Source organism: Choloepus didactylus, chromosome 6 (genome assembly GCF_015220235.1).
Source record: "Choloepus didactylus isolate mChoDid1 chromosome 6, mChoDid1.pri, whole genome shotgun sequence".
In the NCBI taxonomy this organism is placed as follows: Eukaryota; Metazoa; Chordata; class Mammalia; order Pilosa; family Megalonychidae; genus Choloepus; species Choloepus didactylus.
In genome coordinates, this window is record NC_051312.1 from 75,724,937 (window position 1) to 75,736,958 (window position 12,022).

Below are 12,022 nucleotides of genomic sequence, written 5' to 3' on the forward strand. Positions count from 1 at the left end.
CCCAGAAGGGCTGCAGTCAGGCTGCAAAGGAGGAGGCTTGCCAGGGGAAGAAAGGACCCAGGCTTACTCATAGTGAAAGGCTGTGATGGGGGCAGGTGACAAGGCTGGCCTCTGCTCCAGATGCTCTCCTGGTCCCTCCACCTGCCTCACTGTCCTCCCGCCTTGTCATGACTCCTGGGCCACTGTCCAGGAGGGACTGAGGGCCAGAGGAGTCACGCCTGTTTTTACTGTTTAGAAGAGCCATTCAGTGTAGGAAGCAGAATACGTGGAATCGGACGTTCTTTGATTTCAACAACTGGGAGCCAGCGTACTGGGTGTTTTGTGCCCACATTTGGGGAGGCCCTACAGAGACTGCTTGTAAATTTGATAGTAGGAACTGAATAAGGGACATTTTTTTTTTGGGGGGGGGAGCAAATTTTGTTAGGGTTTAGAATTTAAATGTACATGCTCAAGTCACTGGATAAACCAAACTGCATAGTTCACTGATGAGCGTTTTAAAAGGAGATAGGACTGGCCTTCAATTTAAGCCTGGGGCAGTGCTGCTTGTATCTGAGGAAAAACACAATTTGATGAGCTACGTCAACACATGCAAGTAGGTCCAGTTCACTATCATGGCAAGGTAAAAGACCCAAGAAAGAATAATAATAATGATGATGATAGCTAACATTATGCAGCTTTTAGTATGTACCATGCACTGTTCTTATGGCTTTATATGTATTAATTCAGTCTTATGCAACCCAGTGAGCCTGATACAAATATTACCCTCATTTTACAGATAGGGAATCTGAAGCCCAGACAAGTTAAGTGACTTGCCCAAGATCACACAGCTAACAGATGATAGGACTTGGATTAAAACCCAGGCAATTTGGTTCCAGAGTCCACACATTTTACTACTTCACAAGGTACATTAGAACCACGGAGGAAAGTTGAATTTGAGAGTGCCCCACCTGAAGCTCCTGTTATGTCCATTGCCTTTAAATTCCGGGCTTTTATAATGGTAATGGTCAGCCTGCCAGCAGTTGGAAGATAACAGAGGGAAAACATCAGCTCTCCAAGATCCACATTGTCCTGTTGAGAAAGCACAAACTGCACATTAGCAAGTGTCTTCAGCCTGGTGTGCCTGAAGATCAGGTGGCAGGAAGAGGCCACCGTACCCTTTTTGCTGATCACATGAATCCCTGGAGTCTCTTCCTGCCATGTCAGTAACATGGGAAAAAATAAATCCCTGCACTTTGGGAGCTCCTAACCCTAAGGAAGCATAGTCTGTCTTTAGAGGGCAAAGCTTTGGAAGCTGTCCAGGGCCTTTGCCACCATTCATGCAGCCACAAATGGTCCTGCACAGCCTCATGTAGGTCCACATAGCCAGAACACAGCCCCTGGTGCAGAGGTCCCGAACCTCCAGCCTTACACAATCCACAATCCACACAGACCCCCAGGACAAAGGGACACAAAGAGGTGTGCACAGCACTGCACAGGACACAGCAATGCACAACCTCACAGGACTGCCAGCCCCACAGGACTACATGGTCCCACACAACTACACGGCCCACAGCACTGCACAGCCCACAGCACCGCATGGCTCCACAGCATTGCACAGCCTCACAGGACTGCCAGCCCCATAGGACTACATGGCCCCACAGCACTGCATAGCCCAAGCACTACACAGTCTACAGCACTGCATGGGCCCTCAGCACTGCACAGCCCACAGCACTACTTGGCCCCAAAGCACTGAATGGCCCCACAGGACTGCATGGCCCCACCGACACTCTAGCTCATGATTCTGCACACAGCCTCACGCAATATTGTGCAGTTTCTCAAACAGGTCCCCACATAGCACCGCATAGTTCCTTGTCTTTCACACTGACCCACACAACCCCCCCTGCCAAGAGCCCCACAGAGATTCTCCCCTACATTGCCCTACACAGCCTCTACTACACTTTCTCACAGAGACCCACAAAGTCACCTGTGGAACTCTACACATTTCTCCAAATAGTCCCCCCTCCATACACACATGCTCCATACACCCCCCTCACTCCCCTACACAATCCCCCCAAGTTTTCTACAATACCCCATATATCCCTGCATATTCTCCCTCCCACAGTGCTTCACAGCCCTGCATGGCCCTCAAAGCACTGCACACACCTGGTCACACACAGTCTGTTCAGATTAGCACATGGCTCCACCAACCCTGGGAACTTTCACCCAGCCCCTTACACAGTTCGGCACGAAGACACTGCAAGGGGCTCAGAGTGACCCCACACTGCCACAGCCCCGCACATACCCAGACACTGGCCTGGTCCCACCCAGCCACTCACAGTTGCCAGGCACCCTCCCTTGGACCCAGACCCTGCAGGTGCCTCTGCTGCTGGCCTCTGGGGGTTCCCACTTTGCCGCATCTCTTGCCTTCCCTTGGTTGTCTCTAAGGAGCCTATTTTCCTCTGCAGGAAAAGACATTTCCTCGGGCGGTTCTCAGTCATTCAAATAGGTCAGAAGACTCTTCTCCTTCTCCCTTTTAGCCCAAGGAGAGTTTAACCAGAAAGGAGAAAAACAGTTCATTAAGTTTTAATTTCTGGGAGATATGGGAGGTTATTGAGCTGGGTGCCTGTGTCTAATTAATACAGTTTCATACTGACAATGCTCTAGGGAGTCAGGTTTTTGCCCTTAACATCCACAGCCTCCCTCCCCTCCCAGGATGCTTCTATCTTTAGAAGTACAGATTCAGCTCTGGAAGGTCACCTCGCACAACCTTCCTTCCTTGACTGCATCCACACGAGGATGAGGCAAAGGGAATCTATTTGGTCACTAAGGCAGATGGATTGCTCTGTAACTTCGTGCATCCCTTGCATTGGATAAATAAATTACCTCAGCTTGCAAGCTTGTTCTTGGTCTGGTTCTTGGAACCTGGACCTCAAGAGACCCAGGCGGCTGAGCCTTTCCATTTGGGGTTGGGTGGAGGAGTAGGACGGGACAGAGTTCTCACATGGGGCAAGCTTTGGATTGTTTTGTGGTGCTGAGTTCTCAATTGCAGGAGGAGCAACTACCTTCATTGAAAAGGAAAGATGAGCTTCCTGCTGGTGGCAGAGGGCAAAGAGAAGCAAGGGCTGTCCCCACAAATTATCTTTTTCCTTTCTTACTCCCTGGCTTGTTCCTTTGCCATTTGACTTCTCCTGTCTGCTTTAAGCAGAAATGCCCAGACACCTGGTTCTTCCCTCAGATGGCTTATTGCTGTACTTAGCATTCTTCTCCTTTCCCTTCAACTCCCTGGAAAAGAGCTTGATTTGACAAAGCAAATATAAGAGTAACCAAAATTGTGCTTATATAACTTGACAATCCTTAATTCTTTCAATACACATTTCCTGAGGGTCTACAAGGTACAGATACTCTGCAACCTTCAGGATTTAAAAATGTATAGAGTTTTAGTCCCTGCCCTCAAGGCTGACGCATAGAATTAAATGTGATCTGTAAGATTACTTCTGTGCTAAGTATGTTGTCTTTTTTTCTGACATAAACCCCATTTTACAAATATTTGTATTTATGGCTGGTTGCTTGTTAAAAGGACAAGCTCTTTTCCAGGTGTTGTTCTGGGAGCTGAATCTGCAGTGGTAAACAAGGGACATGGTCCCTTGAGGAGAGATGGACTTGCTGGGATATAGAACAGGAGTTCATGGGTACCTGCTGCTGGTTCTGCTTTCTCCCCATCAGCTGATGCTGATTTTGGGTCAAGAACCTGTAGATCCCCATGTTTGTAAACATTCCCTTAAACCAGTGATTCTAAACCAGGAGCAATTTTCCTCTCCCAGAGGACATTTGGCAATATTGGGGGACATTTTTCATTGTCACAATGGGGGGCAGATATTACTGACATCTAATGGGTAGAGGTCAGGAATGCTCTACACATCCTACAATGTACAGGGCAGCCCCTCACAACAATAAATTACCCAGTCCAAAATGTCAATAGTGCCAAGGTTGAGAAACCGCCTAGCAGAAGTGCTTATTAGATTGTTAGTAAAAGTTTTTCTGGAATGCTGATCAAAGTCAAATGAACTGATGGTAGAGTGTTTGGCTTCTTCTTTAGTTTTACAGGAGTCAGTTATTCAGAATTGTCACTTGTAGCCGATGTCCCTGAAAGTACAAAGGAAAGGAAAATGCCATACAAAGAAATTCTTTATTTCCTCCTGTTTTGTGAGGCCAAGTTCAGTATTGTTGGCAAGATATGGAATACGGCAAATATATGTTAAATCTTTACGTGCCAATCTGTAACTCCTTCTGCATGATGTGCTTACCTGGCGTGGCCTATGACCGTTGTAGTTTCTGTCTACCTCATGCACTTTTGCATTCCTCTTCTTGGACTCTTCTGGCGAGTACCTTCCCAAATCTCTGAGGTTCTGGGAGGGCTGCTGCAGGAACTCAGGTTGACCAAGTCATTCATGCCCCTGTTCACTGCTGTTTGTTTAGGGATGGGTATGTAAACCAAGCAGGGCCACTTAGATTCCACCTTGGGATGGAAACTTTAATACTGGGAGAGGGAAATTCTCATTCTATTGGGTGTATTCATTAGGAAGACATGAAATAGAATTCTTGCAAGGTTCTTATACTATATATGAAGTGGTATAATATTACTTAAAGTTAGACTGTATAAGTTAAAGCTGTATACTATAAACTAGAAAAAATGACTAAAATAAGACAATAAAGAGATATCAACCAAGGAGATAAAATGGATTCTTATACTCAATTAATCCAAAAGAGGAAAAAGGGAATAAAATCAGATGAGAACTCACACCTAGTAGAATGGCCATCATCAAAACAAACAAACAAACAAACAAACAAACCCAACAGAAAACTACAAGTGTTGGAGAGGATGTGGAGAGAGAGGTACACTTATTCACTGTTAGTGAGAATGTAGAATGGTGCAACTGCTCTGGAAGGCAGTGTGGTGGTTCCTCAGGAAGCTAAGTATAGAACTGCCATGTGATCCAGCTATTCCATTACTAGCTATAAACTTGGAGGAACTGAAGGCTAGGATACGAATGGACATTTGTAAACTGATGTTTATGGTGGCATTATTCATGACTTCCAAGAGATGGAAAGAGCCAACATGTCCATCAATGGATAAGTGGATTAACAAACTGTAGTATATACACATAATGGAATATTACGCAGCTGTAAAACAGAATAAAGTCATGACGCAAGCAACAACATGGATGAACCATGAGGACATTATGTTGAGTGAAATTAGCAAAAAACAAAAGGACAAATACTATATGGTCTCACTAATATGAATTAACTATAGTGAGCAAACCCTGAGACTTAAAGTTGAGAACACAGGTTATCAGGAGGTAGAAAGGGGGTAGGGATTGGGCTTTTGATGCTGTAGGAGTACAGAATGTTCAACAGAATTAACTGTAAAGAGCCAGAAATGGATAGCACAATACTATCTGATGATAGCACAACATTGTAAGTATAATGAACAAAGGTGAGTATGAGTATGGTCAAAAGAGGAAGGCTAGAGGCATGTATAACACCAGAAGGAAAGATAGAGGGTAAAAACTGGGACTGTATAACTTAGCAAAACTTAGAGTGGACAATGATGGGGACTAAACGTAGAAATATAAGAAAGGTCTTACATGGGGGAGAAGAAGTGAATATCAGCATTGCAAGGTGTTGAAAATGGGATGGTATATGGGGAAAAAATACAATCAATGCAAACTAGGGTCTATACTTAACAGTAACATTGTAATAGTCTTCCATCAATTGCAACAAAGGCAATATACCAAAGCTAAATGTCAATGGGGGATATAAGGGAGGATATGGGATTCTTCCTGTTGTTTTTCCTTTTTATTTTTTTAATTCCTTATTCTTTTATTTTTTTTCCTCCTCTTTCTTTGCGGAAGAAATGGAAATGTTCTCATATAGATTGTGGTGGTGAATGCATAAATGTGATAACACTGGGAGATACTGACTATTCACTTAGGATGGATTGTATGGTGTGTGAATGAAACTGTTTAAAAAATAAACAGAAAGATACAAGTCCTGGAGAAGATATGGAGAGAGAGATATACCTACTCACTGTTGGTAGGGAAGTAGAATGGTGCAGCTCCTCTGTAGGGCAGTGTGGAGGTTCCACAGGAGGCTAGATATAGAGTTGCCATATGATCCTGCAACCCTGTTATTTGGTATATACTTGGAAAAGTGAAAGCAGGGACACGAATAGGCATTTGCACACCGGTGTTTATGGCAGCAGTATTCACGATTTGCAATGGATGGAGGTGGTCTAAGGGTACATCAACAGGTGAACAGAAGGGCAAACTGTGGTGTATACATATGACGGAATATGGAGCAGCTGCAAGAAGGAATGAAGTTGTGAGGCATGCAACTAGGTGAATGAACCTTGAGGACATTAAGTTGAGTGAAATAAGCCAGAAATGAAAGGACAAATTTTGTAAGGCCTCACTAATATAAACTAACTATAATGAGCAAATGCTGAAAATTGAATTCAAGAGCATAAGTTATCAGGGGATCGAATGTGGGCAGAGATCGGACAATTTGGTGATGCAGGAGTACAGAATGTTCAATAAGGCTTACTGTAAAGATTCCTAGATTGTAAGCTTTTACAACAGTCACACCTATACCTGAGTTTAAACTGTTATTTAAGAGATGTCTATTTGTTACAAAATTTATATTCTCTATACCATACTATCTAATTTAACCTGGATGGTCAGTTTATTTAAGCAACATAATTACATGGAAACGAGAATAGGGAATAAGATCTTGTTATTCTGTACAGTTTAATGTGATACCCTGATACATCCCAGAGTATTTTGGGCAGAAAATAAAAAAGTATTTGCAAAGTCCCCTTGAGGGACTGGGAAAAAATGTGGAAATACTAAACTTCCCCATCTAGGGAAATCCTGATATTCTTGCAAGCATTGGGGATTCCCAATTTAATAAGCCAAGCCCTTAACCTTGGGGCTGGTCCTTACAAAACTTATTCCTGCAAAGAAGAAGTAAAGCCCATTTATAATTATGCCTAAGAGTCACCCCCAGAAAACCTCTTTTGTTGCTCAGATGTGGCCTCTCTGTCTCTTAGCCAACCTGAAAATAAACTCACTACCCTCCCCGCTATGTAGGACTTGACTCCCAGGGGTGTAAGTCTCCTTGGCAATAGGGGACATGACTCCCAGGGATAAGCCTAGCCCTGGGATCGTGTTGTTGATAATGCCTTCTTGACCAAAAGGGGGAAAAGAAATGAAAAAAAATAAAGTTTCAGTGGTAAAGAGATTCCAAATAGAGTTGAGAGGTCATTTTGGAGGAATTATTATGCATTATGTAGATAATCCTTTTTAGTTTCTGGTGTATTAGAATAGCTAGAAGGAAATACCTGAATCTGTTGAACTGTAATCCAGTAGACTTGATTCTTGATGATGATTTTATATAACTATATAGCTTTTATTGTAGGACCATGTGATTGTGAAAACCTTGTGGCTCACACTCCCTTTATCCAGTATATGGTCAGATGAGTAATCAAATAAAGACTATATATATATAAATAAATAATGGGGGAGAGAAGGGGCATGGGATGTTTCAGGTGTTCTTTTTTCTTTTTATATTTTTCTTTATTTTGGAGTAATGAAAATGTTCTAAAATTGACTGTGGCTATGAATACACAAATATATGATGATACTGTGAGCCACTGACTGCATATTTGGATGGATTATATGGTGTGTGAATATATCTCAAAAAATTGCATTTTTAATAAAGAACAGATGAGCAACAGAGAAAACAAATAGTAAGTTGGCAAATTTAAACTCAACTATTTAAATAATTACATTAAATGTAAATGGTTTAAAAATACAAATAAAAGGCAAAGTTGTCCAACTCAACAAAAAAGCAAGACCCAATTACATGCTGCTAACAAGAAGTATACTTTAAATATAGAGATATACATAGATTAAAAATAAAAATATAAATAAAGATATGCTCTATTAACCCTAATAAAAATAAATCTGGAATGGCTAAATTAATGGCAGACAAAGTAGATGTCAAAGCAATGGATAGTATCAGGAATAAAGTAGGCTATTTCACAATAAAGGGGTCAATTCATCAAAAGCACATACAATTCTAAATGTTTATGCAACTAGTAATACACACTCAAAACACATGAAGCAAAACCTGACAGAACTACAAAGCAAAGTAGACAAATCTTCCATTTAGTTAGAGATTTCAACATCCTTTCTCCATAAGAGATAAAATATACATGAAATCAGTGAGAATATTGAATAAATGAACAACAGTATCAACCAACTTTACCTAATTGGCAATTAGAAAATATTCCACCCCAAAGCAGTAGAATATGCATTTTTTTTCCAAGTGTACACAAAACATTGAACAAGATAAATTATATTCTTGGCCATAAAACAAATCTTAATAAAATTTAAGAAGACTCAAATAATGCAAAGTATCTTTTCTGACCACAATACAAAATAAATTAAAAATCAATTAACAAAAGAAACCCAGAAAATCTTCAAATATTTGGAAACTAATTAACACACTTCTAAGTAGCTCATGGGTCAAAGAAGAGCTCAAAAGGGAAATTAGAAATTATTTTGAACTGAATGAAAATGAAAACAGCATATTAAAATGTGTTGAACGCAGATAAAGTAGGGAAATTTTCGGCGCTAAAATGCCTATGTTAGACATGAAGAAAGATCTCAAATCAATGACTTCAGCTCCCACCTTAAGAAATCAGAAAAATAAGAGCAAATTAAACCAAAAGTAAGCATAAGAAAAGATAAATCCTCTAATAAATATTAGAGGATAAATCAATTAAATAGAAAAGAAATTAACAACAGAGAATATCAATGAAACTAAAAGCTGGTTATTAGAGAAAGTAATTAAAATAAATAAACCTCTAGACAGACTAATCAGGAAAAAAAGAGAGAAGACACAAATAACCAAAATAAGGATTTAGAGAGGCAACTTTACTACCGATTCTACAGTTATTAAAATGATATTAGGAAACATTATAAAAAATGTTTGCCAACTTACATGATATGGACAAATTCCTTGAAAGACACAAACTAGGAAAAGCTTGTTCATTAAGAAATGGATAACTTGAAATCCCTATATCTATTAAAGAACTGAAATCTGTAGTTAAAACCTCCCCTTACCCTAAACCTACAGGTACAAATGGCTTTTCTGATTAATTCTAGCAAATACTGAAAAAAGAAATAAGACCAAGACTAAACAAAATCATCTAGAAAATAGAAAGGGAGGGAATACTTCCCAGTTCATTCACTGGTTGTCTGGAATTTGGTAAGGTGAAAGGGGGTGTTTATAAAAGCATGAGGAAACTTTTGGAGGTGTTGTATATGCTCAATATCTTGATCGTGGTGACAGTTTCAAGAATTTATATATATATATATAAATACACTTTAATCATGTGCACCTTATCATATGTCAATTATATCTCACTACTGGCTGCAGAAGATGTGTTATGTACAGAACAAAGATAAGGACAACAAACTTCTCATCAGAAAATATAAAAGCCAGAAGACAATGGAGCAACATTTTAAAATACCATGAAAAAAATTAAGCTTGGAGAATTCACCACCAGCAAAACTGTACTACAAGAAATGTTAAAAGAAGCTCTTAAAGCAGAAGGAAATTGATAACAGGTGGAAATTTTGATATCCATAAAGAAATGAAGAGTGTGGAAAATATATATCAGTAAATATAAAGACATTTTCCTAATTTTTAATCTCTTTCAAAGTAAACTGCCAGTTAAAAGAAAAATAGTATCAATGTATTATATGGTTTATAACTCACATAGAAGTAAAATGTATGACAAAAATAGCACCAGATTGAGAGGGTGGAAAGCATAACTTCTGTAACATTCTGATAATCTACATGAAGTGGTATAATATTATTTGATGGTAGCATCCAATAAGATAAAAGACGTACCTGTTGAATACTAGAGCAAACACTAAAAAATGAATTTAAGTATATTTAATAGTCATTATTAGAGATAAAATGGAATCATAAAAATATTGAATCCAAAAGAAGGTAGGAAGAAAAAGAAAAAAAAAAAAGGAACAAAAGTATAGCTGGAACAAATAAGGTAGATATAAATGCAACCACACTGATAATTACATTAATTGTATATAGCTAAACTTCAACTGAAAGGACAGATATTGTCTGATTAGATAAAAAGCAGAGCAAGACCCAACTATATGATGTCTACAAGAAATCCACCTAAAATGCAAGAAAAAAATAGGTTGAAAACTAAGGGATAATACCACGCGAACACTCACCAAGAGAAAGCTGGAGTTGCTATATTAATATCAAAGAAGGTTTCAGACCAATGAATATTACCAGGAAAGAAGGGAGAAATTTTATTTGAAAGGGGTCAAAGAATCAAGAGGACACAAGAATCCTAAATGCATATACATCTAATGACAGCCTTCTAAAATATATTAAACAAATGTGATAGAATTGAAAGGAGAAATGGGCAAACCCATGAGAAGAGTTATGAGATTTCAACACTCCTCTTAAGTAATCGATAGGAAAGCAGGCAGGAAACTAGTAAGGATATAAAAGACTTGAACAGTATCCACCAAATTGACCTACTTAATATTTACTCCACCCATCAATATTCCACCCAACAACAGCAAAATACACATTCTTTTCAAGTGTACACAGAACATTCACCAAGATAGACCACGTTCTGGGCCATAAAACAATTCTCAATAAATTCAAAGATTGAAATTACACAAAGTATGTTCTCTGATAGAAGAGAATTAGACTAGAATTCAATCATAGATATATAGAAAATCTCCAAATTCTCATTATTATTCACAGTACTACTTTCTACCAAGTCACTACAAACATTGAATTAAGGAATAATGAATTTTGCTCTCAGGGAAAATACAGGGTTAGGTTACTGTGAGCCTCTGATCACATTTTCACATCAGCTGACCAATACTTAATATTGTTTTACATGTGTTTCTATTTCAAGACATCTTATATATATATATATATATAAAATAAGTTAGACAAGATAAATTATATTCTTGGCCATAAGACAAGTTTCAATAAAGTTTAAGAAGATTCAAATCATGCAAAGTATCTTTTCTGATCACAATACAAAATAAATTAAAAATCAATTGACCAAAGAAACACATTGCATTGCATGTCTCACAGCTTCACTCCTCCTCGTAGTTGCTCAATATTCCATTGTATGCACACACCACAGTTCACCATTCTGGATTGGCTTTTATAAAGGTGGTTTATTTGGTAACAAATTTACAGTCCTAAGGCCAAAAAAGTGTCCAAACTAAGGCAGCAACAAGAGGATACCTTCACTGAAGAAAGGCCAATGGCGTCCGGAACACCTCTTTCAGCTGGGAAGGCACGTGGCTGCTCCTGAGTTGCATTTCAAAATGGCTTTCTCCTAAATGTCTCTGGGTTTCTCTTAGCTCCTCTCTCTCAAATCCTGTGAGTCCTTGCTTCTTTCTCCCAGGATGTTTCTCTCTAAGCATCTGGGGGTCCTCTCTTAGCTTCTCTGGGGCAAACGTTGGGCTTCATCTCTTAGCTTAGCATCTCCAAACGTCCTTCTGTCTGCATCAATAAGCATCTCCAAGTGTCAGCAGCAGTGTTGGCTCCTGACCTCTCTTAAGTCCTCCAGTGAACCAATCAAGACCCACCCTGAATGGGTGAGGTCCACACCTTCTTGGAAATAACCCAATCAAAGGTTTCACCCACAGGTGGGTGAGTCACATCTGCGTGGAAACAATCAAAATATTCCACCCAATAAAAATTGGGTTAAAAGTTCATGGCTCTAAGGACCAAACTCCACTTTGTCTAGTTTATGGATGGATGTGTAGAAAAGTAGGGGAAGGAAACAAACAGACAAAGGTACCCAGTGTTCTTTTTTACTTCAATTGCTCTTTTTCACTCTAATTATTATTCTTGTTATTTTTGTGTGTGTGCTAATGAAGGTGTCAGGGATTGATTTAGGTGATGA

General features: G+C 39.4%; 1 protein-coding gene across 2 annotated transcripts in view; it reads right to left on the reverse strand.

Moving 5' to 3' along the window:
- The window catches only part of SYT9 (synaptotagmin 9), a 236,401-nt gene that overhangs the window by 48,082 nt on the left and 176,297 nt on the right, over nucleotides 1-12,022 (reverse strand). For both annotated transcript variants that reach the window (XR_005217357.1, XM_037838817.1), the window contains exon 4: nucleotides 948-1,068. Coding sequence is in view for 1 of the 2 variants with exons in the window: in XM_037838817.1 (XP_037694745.1) it covers nucleotides 948-1,068 (121 nt within the window). In the remaining variant the exon portion in view is untranslated. The remainder of the gene's footprint in view (nucleotides 1-947; nucleotides 1,069-12,022) is intronic.